Source organism: Euprymna scolopes, chromosome 14 (assembly GCF_053919585.1).
Source record: "Euprymna scolopes isolate OS-2025 chromosome 14, ASM5391958v1, whole genome shotgun sequence".
Classification (NCBI taxonomy): domain Eukaryota; kingdom Metazoa; phylum Mollusca; class Cephalopoda; order Sepiida; family Sepiolidae; genus Euprymna; species Euprymna scolopes.
Genome location: NC_136495.1, coordinates 46,644,689 through 46,661,921, shown reverse-complemented (window position 1 = coordinate 46,661,921; position 17,233 = coordinate 46,644,689). Strand labels below are relative to the sequence as shown.

The 17,233-nt window shown below is 33.5% G+C and overlaps 1 protein-coding gene across 2 annotated transcripts in view; it reads left to right on the top strand.

The window, feature by feature from the left end:
• Window positions 1-17,233, top strand: part of LOC145292971 (soluble guanylate cyclase 88E-like) — a 233,096-nt gene that overhangs the window by 134,970 nt on the left and 80,893 nt on the right. For both annotated transcript variants that reach the window (XM_080139206.1, XM_080139205.1), the window contains one exon: window positions 1,629-1,718. In XM_080139206.1, coding sequence (XP_079995332.1) covers window positions 1,629-1,718 — 90 coding nt within the window. The remainder of the gene's footprint in view (window positions 1-1,628; window positions 1,719-17,233) is intronic.

Here is a 17,233-nt window from a genome sequence, read left to right as displayed (position 1 = left end):
TCCTCCAAACAATGTACGGTAAATGCTCAAAATTCTGTTAGAATTAACAGCACATTTAGTTACAGCTTTAAGTGGAAGTACATCAAGGTTTTGTATTGAGTCTGTTACTTTTCATTTGTGTCTTAGAAGAATTGTGCAGGGAGTTTTGTATGGGTTCTCATGTTGATAATTTAGTACCTACATGTGAAGCAATGGTAGATCTACTTCTTAAGTGAAAGACTTAAAGGAAAGTAAATATCTGGAAGTGAATGCTACCAAAACCAAAGTAATAATCAGTGGTCGTAGTGTTGGAACAGATGAAAATTCTCAGTTTATAGAAAGGGAGACAGATGCAACTTAGTATTTGTAATACTTTTAAACATTGGAATAACAGGTAGGTTGCAAGATAATAACCAGTTTGTGTGCAAGAAATTTAAGGCAATGGAGATGGATGATAACTCAGATGTGGAAAACGTATAAGTAGATAGAAACTATTGAGGTCATTCAGAAGTTTTATAGCACTGGAGCACAAAGAGGAGCTAATGTTATTGTAAGAGTTAGGAGAGGATGGAATAATTTCAGTGAACTTCTATCATTACTAACCAGCTAAGTGATATGGCCCAATCACGTTGACACACCGGTTCTCACCAGATCACCAAAGTTAAGTAACAATGAGCCTGGCTAATATCAGATGGGTGACCATCTTGGGAAGGCTAAGTGTTGTATGTAAGTCATAGAAATTTCCAAGTTGGTATCTGGGGGTATTTAACTCCCAAGAAAGATAGACCCCTAAATGAAGACAGAAAGCAATCGGAAACTACCGTCTTTACTTGTCTTCCCGAGCTTACCATGGCTCTATAATTTGAAGAGCACTGGTCGCCGATGCTGTTAAAAAAACAGCAGGGGCACTGCATGCATACAAATGTTACCCTGTCGACCAATGGAAGAATTTATTATGAATGTGTATGTAGTGTGATTATATATAGAAGTTAAACCTGGCCAGTTAGAGTTGAGGACACACGTTGCATGCAGGGAAATGATATAAGAAGGAGAGATGTGTAATGTGAGTCTTAAAGACATGCTTAAATTTGGTGACCTCAGAGGAAGATTTAATCTGGAAAGTATAGAAAGATCTGTAGAACAAGGTACTATGTTGGTTTGGTCATATTAAAAGAGTACACGAGAATTTTGGGGCTAACAGATGTAGAAAAGCTTAAGTAATAGGGTTAGTTGATAAGAGAAGGCAAGGAGAACATGGAAGGAATGATAAGGATTGATTTGAGAGAAAGAGGGATAAATAAAGATGTGGCCAGAGATAGGTTAGTTTAGAAGTCAATATCTAAAAGTTGTCCATTAGTCCGCCAAACAGATGCTAAACTGATGATGATGATGATGATGATGATGATGATGATGATGATGATGATGATGATGATGAATAGTTTCCAAAACTTTCAATCTATAAATATATCAAGAATTTTAAAAAGAGAAATGATTTTATATAGGACAGTTAAGCTGAAAATTTCATTGAGTCACTGGCTAGACTGAATTAAATATCGATTTGCCAAATTTTAGGCGTAAACTAGAAAAACCGACTGACTTTTCTTTATATATTAGTTTGAAAAAAATATAACATTTTTACTCTTTTACAGCCTGGGCGTATTCAGTTAACGCAACAATGTAGAAAACAGCTTTGTGATATTGACTTTGTTATTTGTCCAAGAGGAGTCAGAGAAATAAAGGTAAGACAAATTATTCATAATTGTTGTACTGTTTTAGCGGGCTGAAAAGTCTAATAAATATATATATATATATACATATATATATATATATATATATATAACATAAAAAAGCGGTGAGTGACAGTTTTCTGTAGTTAAAATTATTTTCTCAAGGACTAATGCTTATTTAATTCAAGCGATGTAAGTGGATATTTCATTACATTATAAAATGTAGATATAAAATGTATAAAATTAATGCACCCCCCCCAAAAAAAAATGGGATGATCATATTGACACTTAAGTTAATTAATGTTGAACTTGGCCAATACCAGGTTTGGTGACCATTTAGGAATATCAGGTATGTGCGAGGACGGTGAAACCTCCTTGCAAAAAAAATAAAATAAATAAAAGAAAATAAATAAAAGAATAAAAAAAAACAGAAAAAGCCGATGTGTAACAGATGAACACGAACTAAAGTAAATTAAGACAAGTAAGGACTTTGAAAGTTTCCACCTATTAATATCGTTTAAAGTTTTTTTTTTTTTGTTACAATCTTAATTGTTGTCAGTGCAGTCTACTGGCGGTTCCGTATAACAATATTTCACCCCTTCCTCAGATGCGTGTTCAAATTTAATTCAAATATGCATACGAAAAAACTGTTGCGAATGGGTTAACTTTATCGTTTAACTGTGTTTTTAAATATTAAAAAGTAAATATTACCTTATTAAAAAAAAAAACTTTTATTCGTCGGGGAAAATTTCCGATTTTATCCGAGCCGATTAGCGAATATACTTCCGGTTTACCATTTTGAAATGACGAAACATAACACTTTTTTTTCTTCAAATCATTAAAATAGTAACAGAAATTATTATTAAATAAAAGTATTTTCAGTAAATGCGGAACTATTTTTATCCATATGCACCATGAGTTGATGCCTTCCGATTTACAATATTTCAATATCTGTTTAATCGATAAGTACAAAAAACATTCCCTATTACTTTTAGATTCATTTGTCCATCTTAACTTTTATAGCGTTTTGATTGGTCAGATTTTCCGAAGAAAAATAGCATCCATTTTTTTTCTATCGACTTAATTTTCAATTTTACATGCAAACTTTTCTTCCCCCGAGGGTCTGTCTCAAGTTCATATATAACAAAACATATTTTTTTTTTGTAGATTTCGATGTGCTGAAAACGAAACTGTAAACCTTCGCAAAAAATACTTTACATGATATGAGGAATTTACTTTTCCGAAAACTTGGTGATCATTTTTCCATGTAAATTTAACTTAACAGGAGCACCCACTTTCTGGCCACCTGAGAGAGGGTGCATTTTCTTTCGTGTTTATTGCATATAAGTTTTTTTTGACACGGCAGTTTGGTACGCGAGTGTATATTTACCAGCCTTCATTTATGCTCGCGCGTTGCGTAAACGATGGCTAGGGCTGTGAAATGGAAAATAGTTCCAGAGTCCAGAGATTTTTAGGGTTTGTATGCTTTTAGGGCACACCCTAAGAAAATAAACAATTAAATACAAGCCTCTGAAATGACGAACACAACAACTTCATAAAAGATAACACAGCAAAGGTTTATTAATGAGAATGTAATATGTTCCTTGTCAAAAGCTGGACTCGGCTACCTGGTGGTGTCGCGGTAGCTATTTCCTGTGGAATCATCGATACCGTTAGAAATCACTGAGGTGGAGAGAGAGAAGAAAAGGGAGGTCTGTTCTGTTTGGCGTCTCTCTCAGTAAGGACGAGTTGTTCTTCTTCCAACGAGATGCTGGCCGATTTCCTTTGGGGATAGGAAGGATCAATGTGCCGTACCCCTGATTGGTCAGTATGTGGCCAAATAGCACAGGGGGGAGAGGCATTGATTCGAGGAAGAAAAAAGTCCCATTTTCATGCAAAGTGAATCAAACAAAAATAAACACACAAAAAATGCCGCTCTCTCACGTGGCCACAAAGTGAGTGCTCATTCCAAGTTACATTTACATTGGAAAATGATCACCCACTTTTGGAAAAAGTAATTTCTTCATATCATGAAAACTACTTTTTTTGCGACAGAAACGGTTTGCAGATTCGTTTTCAGAACACCGAAATAAATCTACAAAGCATTATTTTCTTATATACGAACGTGAGACAGGCCTTAAAGTAAAATAATACCGGATTTTTTGGGGGCAGATTGGCCGTTTAGTTGTACATATATCCTCACACCAGGTAATCACTAAAAGGGACTCTTAAAAGTCGTCACCCGTATCGAGCAAAAGTTTGTTTACATGTTTTACAACCTTTAAATGGGTAAAATATAGTAACATACTTATTGAAAATGTGATCATGTGCTTAACAAATTAAAAAAATAAACTGCAAGCTGAAGTTTTGAAATGATTACATGTCTTTCATTTTATTTAGAATGACAAACATTGACCAATAAAAATGAAATTTTCGGTTCTTATGTAGTTTTGGTGCCATGATGAAGTATATCGTTATTATTTGGAAAACCATTCTTACGGAGTAGGTGAGGGTGTTTTCTAAATATTTTGTGCTTCCACCTTACATTTATTACGTGTCCCTTTTTTGATAACAGGGTTGTAGGCTATTTGTACAATTAAACGGCAAATCTGCCAAAAAAATATTGTGACATTATACGTCAGTCGATTGTTGGGGGTTTGCTTTTTTTACTATAAATTGTTAGGTTAAAGCTTTCTTTTTTTTCCAGAAAACTTTTATCAGTGAAAATACACTTTTTATTTTACAAAAAGTTGATTTTTATATATATAAAAAAATATGAATGCTTTTCTTTCATTAAAGAAATTTTTAGGTGACATACTGATACGTTTCTACAAAGAAAACCGTTATTTTCTTTAGCCATTCTTACCATGGGGAGGGGATGGTGTTTGGTAACTATGCTGTGCTTTCAACTAACAATTTATTACAAAAAAAAAAAAGTCTTAACGTGGGGAGAACTGTGGTATTCATTCCAAACGCCATTATGGCGTTCTTAATATGGGGATTTTGCCATTACACCAAATTGAGCCACAGCAACACGTGGCAGGGTACAGCTAGTATATATATATATATATATATATATATATATATATATATATATATATATATAACTTTAATTTTGCTTATTGCTAGTCATGGCATTTTTTTCTCTCCTCAAAAATGAAAAAGGTCTGGAACCTTTTTCATTTTTGTATTTTAATTTTTCTTGCCTGATGAAATCAAATATGATTGATACCGTCTGCACATCAAAGCAAAATATGACTATATTTACATAAAGAATTAAGAGGTTTGCCTTTTTTTCTGTTGTTCTCGGCCTTCGGGCCGGGATCAAAATTACCGTATCCAATGTTGTGGACAACGTGAGGCCGCCGTGGGACCGGGAAAGACAAATGGTCTACATTACGATCCTGGCCGTGGCGAGAATGGTGATTTGGACGTCGCGTCTGCAAGGTTGCCGGGGGGGGGGGCGGGATTGTCTTTTTCTGATCAGGATCTGATCGCTAACTTTAAACACCAACTACGGGTGAAGATCAGATGTAATAGAAGAAGGCTGCATCGCACGGCATTTGACAGAAGATGGATACATGTAGGAAGTCTGTGTGTACAAAGAGGAGCCAAATTTGAATACTTGTTCCCTACCTAGGTGTGGAATGTGCAGTTCTGTAAAGTAAAATTAAACAAGTAGCCTCTCAGCTAGCTGAGTGTGTGTTCCATCCCTCCTTGATTAGGAAGCCTCCAAGATCTCCACCCCCTCCTTATTGCAATTTTTGTTTTAACCCCCTCCTCTAAATTTCACCCATCTTGGAGAGAAAGAAATACAAACTAACCCCCATTCCTTACCCACAAAATTTTCTTTTCTCCATCTAGAGGGCATCCCCACTTAGAGACTGACCCACAGAAGCGAGGTTCCTTTTACAAACCTAGTGGAACGGGCAGGCTATCAACTAGACGGGATTGGGAGGGTCCTACTAATCACTTTTTTCTTTGTTTTTTTTTCTTTTTCCACCCTTTCCCTATACCAAAGCCTAACTTGACCTACCAAAACGGCTACTCAATATTTTTATGGCTTTTTATAGGGTGTTTGAACTTGTCTATAGAGGTCACTCTCTGCTATATATATATATATATATATATATATATATATATATATATATATATATATATATATATGTCTTCTCTCCCCTCCACTATCCCTTTCTACCTATCCAATCTCACTAACGTTTAATTCCAGTAATTAATTCCAGTCTTTAATAAAAAGTTCCAACCAGACCTTAAAAATCTTTTCACCGACCCATAAAGAAGAATTACTCCAGAAATATGCCCAACTTGGACTTCTACTCTATGATGTGGATTACACAATATACAGCTTGGATCTCATTACCTCACTGCTTTAAAGGACAGTTACCTTGGATTTTACCGCACAATTTGGAACTAAACCTTTATATCCTTTTCTTCAATTTCCCCTGCTATGTGACTTCTATTTAATCAGTTTTGATTATGATTTTCCATGTCTAACTGACTTTAGCAAAGAGGGTGGATACCGTTCTATCTATTTGCTAATATTTTCTCCTTTGAAGAGATGGTAGACATCGAAACCCTATAGGATAAGGAGATAAAATTTCGAAAGTATTCTTTGTCTTACTTGGAATATTAAAAAATCCTTTATTTGAATAAATTTTTTTTTTAAATTTCATTGAATCACTATAATTTGCTTTATTTGCTCTATCCTGTATATTGAGCAATTCCTATTTAGATGGGATAATACATAGAATATTACGACCAGTAATTTTGATTTCTTATAATCAAAGGTTTCCATACCAGCTGATTGTTGGATAATTCTATTAGAGAGGATATATATATATATATATATATATATATATATATATATATATATATATATATATATATATATATATATATAAATATATATATTTCAAATTGGTATATCTTTTTCGTGCAAGCAAACATTAGTGAATACAATGAAGGCATTTTTCTTTATTATTCTTTTTTATTTTTTCAATTTTTCATATAGTCTTTTTTATATTCAAATCAAAGATTTTAATAAAAGTTCCATGAGAATCACGAGCACTTAAAATTCCTCTGCGGATCATCTTCAGGTTGAATTGGTGAAGTAAAAAGTAAACTGGAGTAAAAAGTGGAAGATAGGAAGTTACTTTTTTACCTTCCACTTTTTACATCAGTTTATAAGATCAATAAGAATGACAGAAAAGAAAGAACCTTGCTAAATGCTCCTCATCAAAAGAGGAGAAAGAGCCAGAATTATAAATCTAGAGAAAAACTGGCTTGATTCCATCAGCTTAAAAATGCGAAAGAATATATGCATAAAGCATATCTATATTTGCTGCTTATTCAACTTTAGACTCTCATCTTATATTAATTGCCTTATTAAACCGTGTAGAACTTCCACTATCTTGATAAGTTTAATTGCCGAAATATTATTTTCTCTTTATCAATTATATATATATATATATATATATATATATATATATATATATATATATATATATATATATATATATATATATATATATGGTGTCCACAAAGTCTGACTACATAATGCAGCCAAACTTTATGGGAACCCGGTAGTTTATGTAACAACACTTTGTGGACACCCTGTAGATTATACAGCCAGACTTTGTGAGCACCCTCTAGATATGTAGCCAGACTTTGTGGTTATCCTGTAGATTATGTAGTCAGACATTGTGGACGCCTGTAGATTATGTAGCCAGACTTTGTGGACACCCTGTAAATTATACAGCCAAATTTTGTGGACACCTGTAGATTATGTAGCCAGACTTTTTGGGTACCCTGTAGATTATGTAGCCAGACTTTGTGGGTACCCTGTAAATTATGCAGCTAGACTTTGTGGACATCCTGTACATATATATATATATATATATATATATATATATATATATATATATATATATATATATATATATATATATATAAATTGATAAAGATAAAAATTATATTTCAGCAAATAAACTTACCAAGATAGTGGAAGTTCTACATGGTTTGATAAGGCAATTATATATATATGTACACCCCCACATATATATATATATATATATATATATATATATATATATATATATATATTTAATAAGGCAATTATATATATACGTACACCCCCCCATATATATATATATAACTACTTAATTTACTCACATAAAATTAATATACGAAAGTATAGATTTATGCATAAACTTTAAATATTTACTTCAAAAGTGCTCAATACGTAGGTAGAAGTAGTTATTAATTTATAAAATATATATGGCGATTAAGCTACACTGAATATTCCGCGTTTCATCCACTCTAGGACTCCTCAGGCTTAAGTGTAGCTTAATCGCCATATATATTTTATAAATTACGATATATATGTATATATATATATATATATATATATATATATATATATATATATATATATATATATATATATATATTACGGTATATTACATACCGTTATTGAGGTTAACTTTTTATCCACAGGGTTTAAAAATCCAGACAATCTCAACTGTGTTTATTTATATAACAGTGTTCAATAGCAAACAGAACTATTTAATAAAATATGTCAGGGCTACACATGAAAATGTTTCGATCGTAGCTTTAATAAGCACCAATTTCCTTAACCTAAAAGCTATTTATCCGTTTTAAGTTTTCATATCGTTTCTTCAATATGAACACGTAAAAACAGATATATTTGGATATGTTTATGTTAATGAAAGGGCGATTCCAATATATTTCTGATTCTGATTCTTTTTAAATCTTCAAATATTTAGCTACAGAATTTTTTTTTGCAATTTTTGATTTACTGTAAAAAAAACCCATGTAATGGATGCATATATTTTTGCAAACGTAAAAAAGAATGCTTGTAAAGGATGATCTTTAGATTTTAGTTTTGCTAAATAAATATTCATCATGTTTCATGTCGTGCTAAGAATGGTAAAAGAAAAAAAATCAAAAAATGTATTTTTTTTGGCATTAGAAAATAGCCAGAAAATTTTCCCAACTCCAATACTGATTTCAACATCTCAAAAAGTTCTTATTTTCTAATTCCGATTGACTCGATGTAACACAGCTCTTCAGTGAGGCTTAATATGTGAGTGTTTCAGGCATAACATGAAAAATCAACTCCTCAGAGTCAGAACAAATCCGATCTAAGACAGTAAATCTCAAACACAAAAATGCGCTCAGTATCTTTTTAGATAGAGCGCTATAGCAATAATAAATAATTAAAATGTGTCTTTTTTGCTAAAGTGAAGCATACGTTGCACATTCCTTTACGACACTTCTCTTGGATTGGCATTGTTTGAAGTTCAGAATGACTGGAAAAAATACCCAGATAAGCAGAGAAAGATTTTCCTAGATTGGTTACATAATCAAAGCTTGAGAATGTACGCTATTACTTAATCCAGAGCTGGAGGGAGGTATGGGTTTATAATTGTTTCTTATGTGAAAGTGATCCAGTAGATGTGACTAAACTAGAACCTGGAATGCTGAGCCCACTGTCTATTACCATAACTACCAGACCATGTCAATTACAGTAAAAAAATGCTAAACAGTTACATGTATGTGTTGACGGTACAAAGAGACCGAGAGATGAGTGAGCACAATTTCCATTGCAAGGAAAGTAGCCGTTCTGTAGGTGCAAACCTACAACTGTTTGATTACGAGACGGGAGTGATTTTGCCAAATAGCACTGTTGGGAGTCCAAAATGGTTAAAGAAAGGAAAACAGATTTTTTTTGCTGAAGGTTTATTTTATTTTTGGATGCCACATTGTTCGTTTACGTTTTTGACGGGTGTTGATCACCTTGCATGTTGTCTGTTGCAATACTTTTTATATCTAATGGAGGTAGATATTTATTTGCTGCCCACATCAGCAAAATGTGGCAAAAGGCCGGAAAGTGGGAACCCCGCAGGCTCCCCTAAAGAAGGGGCACTCCTGCAATTTTAAAAATTGCCTGAGTAACCCCGTCGGCATTCCCCGGTCGGGGCGCCTCAGGCAGCAAGCAATAAACTTGCCCCACCGGAAAGCCCGGTGGCAAGGCCTGGGAGGGTGGACCTCCTAGGTATTACCCAGGCGGTGTACCTCAGTCCAACAGGTGCTGGGCCGGTTCCCGGCCCCTCACCTGTTGGGCTGAGTGTCAAGTGACGAATCCTTGACTGGTACTACCCTGTCTCCCCTCCCTCAAAGTTGGAAGATTTTATTTATAAACGCTGCTGCTAGGAACTGACGAATCAAATTAATTCACGTTCTGCTATCAACCAATCAGAAACCAGAATTGCTCCATAAAAATTAAACCTTTAAGCATCCTAGCACATACTTGTTTCATGTCAACACGACTCTTTGGCTGCAAAATTATAAAGTCCGGAACATAGCTACCCACTCAGAATTCGTCATTTCCAGGACTTGTATAGAATAACTACCCATCGGAAACTTTTCTAAAACTAAACATGGCTTACAATTCAAGTGTAGAGAAGAAACAGGGGCTATTGATACTTCTAATATGAATGTCATTACTGTTGTTGCTGAAAGCAATTACTTAATCAAATACATCTAAAATCAAATACATCTAGTTCATTCCCCGGTTTTCATATCATAACCAAACACATCTTAAGCAGATGAATGCCTGACTTAACATGTGCTTTACTTTACACGAAGTGTTCAAGACAAATTTGATACATATATTATATATATTATATTATATTATATATTATATATTTTGATGTGTATTTCTTTATCGTCTTTTTTTTCTTATACTTTTATTCACCCTCAAAAGAATAAGAGCTATATTTATAGGGGGTATATTAAGTGGTGAGTTGGGTAGCAAGATGTTTATTTATATTACATTTAAATTTCTGTCTGCTAGTACAATCGGAGAAACAGAGAGCAGGAAAGGAATTCCAAAGGCAAGTGGTCGAAGGAAAGAAGTTATTATGAGTAGAAAGTTTTCCAGCATTTGGAATCCTCTGCAGTGAAAGAGATGAATTTTGCTACTAGTTGTTTTTTTTTTGGGGGGGGGGGTTCAGGGTAATTTACGTTGTTATTTATATTGAAGGGATGTGGCAAACTCGTCAGAGAACATTCTGCAGAAGAACTTGTAAAATAAGCACTGGGATGCAATATTACAATGATGGATAAACAGTGTGGAATGTTAGAGACTCTTTTTTTTTTTTGTACTCTGTTCAAAATTATTAGATAGTTATAACAAAAGGGAGGTAATTAGAGAAGGTTTTAATACCACAAACTGTAAACTATCCATACAGAGTGTTCAAGATAAATTTGATAATTTTTTTTATATTCGTTCATTTCGGAAGCATTTGATGTATTTAATAGTGCAATAAATAGTTGTTTCTGTGTACTATTGATGGGTTTGAGAGCTGAAGACTATGGATGACTGCAAAGCATCAGAATATTGGAAGAGAGTAACCTGCATGATAATGATTTATATGGGATTCAAAAATATGGAAATCTGAGCTGTAACTCAGTGTTCTTTGAATACCATAAAGAGCTGGAGAATTACGACTGGGATGTGGAAGCAGTTGCTAGCAGGAAGTTCTAACTGTGTTCGCAGAACAATATTCGTGAAGAAGCTGCAAAAAACAAAAACTGCAGAAGATTTACACATGGCAATGCAGACCTTGGTAAGAGAGATGTGTATTGGAGTAACAACTATGAAGGAAGCGTTGAATGAAGATCTTCGTTACTCTATTATGTACGAAAACCAGAGAGTGGAAATATAACATATGAGAAATATTTGGTATCAAGTCTCACCTTGCTGTTATTTCAGATCATTTGAAACCATAGCAGCAAGTTTTAGTTTCCTCTTCACCAAGGTCAGTAATTTTGGCAAAGATCAGATATTTTGTAATCCATATGCAAAACTAGGAGAATTAATGACTATGATTGAAATATGATATAAAATATTTCATGGTTTTAAAAATAAGTACCAAAATTAGGCTCTGCATGTCACATAGACCACTGTACAATTCAGGTCATTACCTTTCCAATTTTGTTAAATTCTGATCAATAATCGCTAAGGTTTGGAACTTATAAAATTGCCAAAAAATGTTATATATATGTGTATATTTATGTGTGTGTATATATATATATATATATATATATATATATATATATATATATATATATATATATATATATATGTATTATATATGTATGTATGTTTATGTGTATATATATATATGTGTGTATATATGTGTGTATACATATGTGTATATATATGTATATATATATATATATATATATATATATATATATATATATATATATATATATATATATATATATATATGTGCCAACTACTTATTGCCAAGTGCTAAGTAAACCGCTTTATGATAGTCAAGAAACTTTTAAACAAAATCAATCAATTAGTTGAGCCAGGGATGTTTGGTCCGTCTCAGGACCAGTTCACATGAAGTCGCCTCAAATTATGATGGTTTTGGGGCGTGTTTCCAATGCGCATCTTCAAAAAGGAACTCAGGCTCAATTCCCATGGCTATATTGAGTTTCTGTCCACCTTTGTAAAGTGCTGGACGGAGAGGATGGCCGAAAGTAGGGCATTAGGACTTAGCTCCATGTTACACCTCCAGGAAAACTTAGAAGTGGTTGTTTTCTAACTTTCACAACCTCACCAGTCCCAACATCTGTTCCCTCCCCTCAACTCACCTGATTCCAACTACATGGTCTATTATATGTCGGGTGCAACTGATAAAAACATCAATTGTAACACCTGTGTTTGCAGTAAAGGCCACATCATGCCACTCCACATCTTTTAAAAGAGACAGACTCTGTTAGATGGCTATATCAGGTTGCTATCCATTATTGTTGAATGCTGGGTAGAGAGAGTGGCTATGGAAAGGCTATACATGTGGCAGCAAAACTCAGCTCTGTATTACATCTCCAGGAAAAAAACATTTTTCACCAACCAGAAGATCTCCCCCCTCCAAATACACACATTCGAATCGTCTGGTTTAGTAACACAGTTGACAAAGACAACAACTATACCACCTGTAACATCAAAATATGGCATGGAGGTTATAGTTGAGATTCAGGGCAGCTTCTTCAAGTGGGCTACATTTGGTAAAAGATAAGCTAAGAGATGTGCTTTGAATTTGATGCTCAAAGCATCAATTATTGACCAAGATATGACACTTTTTTTACTTTCCATAATGTATTAAATTTATGTCAAGCCTTCTGTATATACGAAAAAGCCTTAAGGAAACAAACGTTGATTAACTCAACTCTAGTATAATATAGATCTTTACCTACCATTCATATGTAAATGGTAAATGTTATCATTAAATTATTCTGGAAATTTGTGCTGTTTATTCCGTAATTATGACATCATGATTTAATAGAATGATACAACAGTAAGTAATAGCAAAAGTCAAATTCGCTATCTATATAAAAAGAAGTGAACGTATTTGTGTCCCGCACCCTTCAATAATGACCTATGTAAATTTATTTTAATGAGAAAAAAAAGGAAGCTTAATCTTAATAATAACTGATAATAATAATAAAAATGTAAAGAATAATCATGTATACAAATTTAATTATTATGAGCAAAGAAGAGAGACTTAATCTTAATAATAATGGATGTTAAAAAATATCAGAAAAAAATTGTTAAATTATCGATGACTGTCAGTCTCCTAAGACTTATCTTCTTTGCACCATATATTTTTTTAAAAGATCAGATATTTTTTTGTTCTATAAGGTAAAGATTTAGACTCATCTGCCTTTAGTTCTTTTTGTTTGTTGTAAATTCATGTGGGAGGCAAAGTTCTTGTGTCTCTCCCTGTCCCTAATATAAATAAAGCGATCATCTTGTGTGTGTGTGTGTGTGTGTGTGTGTGTGTGTGTGTGTGTGTGTGTGTGTGTGTGTGTGTGTGTGTGTTAAGGAAAAATATGTCTATGGTTCTATTGAATTTGTCTTCCAGTCTAGAGTATTAAGTCTATTTAAAACAAGGTATGTTTTGATTTGATTAATTCTTATAATTAACCATCAAGAATTTCTTTCACTAGTTTTTGTGACTAAAAATAGGAATCACTCTACAAACACACAGATGCTTTATTTGCAGACTCAGGAGAAAGAGAAATAGGGGATTAGTTTGTTTTTTTGTTTGTTTGTTTTCGAAGTAAAAGATTATCTGATTTTTTAAATTAACTTTTTGTTGCTGAAAAAATGGTCCCACCATTCTACCACTCCAGAAGATATCTCATTACTGCCACAATCCTCTACATAACAGTTGAATACGTCACAAGATGGAGTACTGTCCCCACAAGTAGAGAAAACTTACCCAGAGGAACCTTTCCTGCCTTGACAGGGTACAAAACCAGCTTCGAAATCTGATGCTTCCTCCTTTCCTTCTCACTACCTCCTTTCTCACAGAAGAGATGTTGCAATTATATCTCTTTTCCATCATTATTTTCATGGCAGGTGCTCGGCTCGACTGAGTTTCAGTCTATGAACTCTTCCCCATAAAACGTTTATAACAAGCACTCATAAGCACTACCAACAATTTCCCCATTTTTCCTCTCTATCTGTGTCTAAAGCGAAACAAAAATTCCACGAACAAAGTTTCTTTCTCAAAACTGCCTGTCTGTGAAACACAATATCACAGGGCTGCTTCCCAGCTAACTACAACATGGTTGTTTTTAAGTCCAATAGAAACAAGTTCTTGTTGAGTCATCTTCTCAAAAGATCAAATTCTCCCAAATTCGTACCACTGCCGATCATCACAAGTGGTGTCTCACCGACCACCTGGAATACATTAACCATTATCCTCGAGTGACCTTCAGGCCTTGATAAGTGATGATTCACCTTGTAAACGAAGTAAAAGTAAGATTTAAGACAAATATATTTTTTTACCTCAATTAGTTGTTTCCTCCTTTTTTTTTTTTTTCCTTCAATTAGTTTTTTCAGTTTTTCAGTAAGATTTACCTTGCTTGTGACACCAGTATGAAAATCAATTGCTATTAATAAAAAATGACTTACCCCTTCATATCACTTATATTTTCGTGGGAAATATTAGCCTAAAAATAAATTTAGAAATTGTGTCAACACCGTGAGATATTCTCCTACATGTACTGTTCAAATCAAAAGGGCACTTATATATTTTGTATTATTTGAATTATTCAAACTACTATTCTCATCTTGGTTATATTTACTTTTCGGTCGATGTAACCTCCAACCTTCTTCATGGGCATCTGTTTGAACTTGGAAACTTAATAGTCAAACTTGGAAACTTGTATAGAATTTCGAACTTGGCCCTTTATTTAGTCCACAGGAGTAGATTGTTCTCATTTCGTCAGCCATGATCGGGTTGAAATTATCCAAACAATACAAATTTTTAATCCTCATCTCAAGAATTCCGAAACTATAAATAATACCATGAAATGGCGAACAGATTTAACTCCCCTTAAGAAACGCTATTCCTAATTTTCACACAATTTTTTATTTTTTGTGATGAAATCTTAATCAAAATTTAAGCTTAACACGCAGCTGAAAATGCTATTTTAAATTTAAGCTTGGCAAACCAAAAGAAATTATATTTTAAACTTATGCTTGGTAGACTAAAAGAAATTATATTTTAAACACAAGCTTAGCAGACGAAAAAATATTTTTAACATAAGTTTGGTAGGCATACAAAAATAGTATTTCGAACATTGTTTTAAGTTTTGTAGATCAAAAGAAAATGCTATTTTCAAACTTGAACATGATATCTTAAGAAAGGTTTTGGTAATTTATCTATGTATGTTAATATCGAGAAAACCATTGCATATATATATATAGGAAAATAAAAAAAATAATATTAAAAATGAATGACACCAACATTTATTTAATATGAACTGTTTAAAAATATGTAATAATAAAAATTATTATTATTATTATTATTATTATTATTATTATTATTATTATTATTATTATTATTATTATTATACTCACTAGGAACTTTCACATAGGTCATCATCAAAGATTTCTCTCTGTCAAGAACCTGTGGCTTTTCCCTGGAGTCTAGGTTATAACAAGTCTCCCGAGATTTCCAGTAATTTCCACCTTTGGAGGTCTGGTTAGTGCTTTCGCTCCTCAGTCTTTTGATCCTTCTTGACGTTTCATGACTATTTGGTGTGGTGTCAGTTGATGCCGACACTACAGAATTTTATAGGGGGAGGGAGGTTAACATTTTATGGGGGAGGTTAACTTTTAGAAGGGAAGTTAACTTATGTGGTTTCAGTTTTCTTGATTCCTTGTGGTGTTCTATCTTTACGTTTTACTACTATTCAAGTTTTTATACAGCTGGTTAGCGTTTGTTGTCTTAACCTCTGTATTCAGCCGTTTTCCTTAATATTTCAGCCATTTTCATTATTGTGTCCATTATATCTTCTAGCCATCTCCTTGGTTCCATTCTCTTCTGCTCTTTTTTCAAAGTTATTTTTGGGATTATTCCTAGTGCTCTTACTATTATTGGTGTTATCGTGACCTTCTTTATCTTCCATATTCTTTTCAGCTCTCTGACCAGTTCCATGTTTTGTTTCTCCATCTCTTTAATATTCACTCTGTGATCTATTGAAAAGGTGAAGCCTATGATCTGACAGGACTTTTCTTTCTTGATAACTATTATGACATCTGGTCTTCTTGCTTGGTTGGGTTTATCTTCTTGTATATCTATGCCCCATACGATTTTGCGATTTATGTTTTCAAGTACTGCTGCAAGTTTGTGCTTGTGCAATTTGTTTGGGTGTTCAAGCTGAAATTGTTTGCATAACTCCTAGTGTACTGCCTTCCTCACTTGATCGTGTCTATTCTCATATTCTTTTTGGCTAATTTGCTGCATTCATTTATTATGTGGTTTATTGTTTCGTATCTTTGTCCACAGAGTCTGCATTTGCTGTCTTGTGCTTTGTCCACCTTTGCTTTGATATAGTTGGTTCTGATTATGTTATCTTGTGCTGCTGTTATTAGAAATTCAGTTTCTTTGTTTAGGTGTCCAAGTGTTTTCATGAATCTCATCTTTCGTAATCATTATGTATCGTCCATGTAACTGTTTCTCTTCCTATTTTTCTTTACTCATCTTATTTCTTGCCTCTCTGTTCTCTGTCTTACTCATTTTTACAGTGTCTCTTGTTGCAGTGATTAGCCATTCTATGTTCTGCCTTATGTATTTTTCTACTTCTTTGTGTGTGTGTGTGTGTGTGTGTGTGTGTGTGTGTGTGTGTGTGTGTGTGTGTGTGTGTGTGTTTGTGATTTACACAGTCTTCTATACAAACCAGCCCTTTTCCTTCGTCTTTCCTTTTCACATAGAGTTGATTAACATCATCCTTTGGGTGTAATGCATTGTGCATAGGCATGAGTTTCCAGGTCTTCTGGTTAAGATGCCTCAATTCTTTTTTGTCCAGTCTATTCACAGTCCAGAGTATTTCATTAATGATACTTCCCATGTGTTTATAACTTTTTATTAATTTATTCCTATTATATAGTT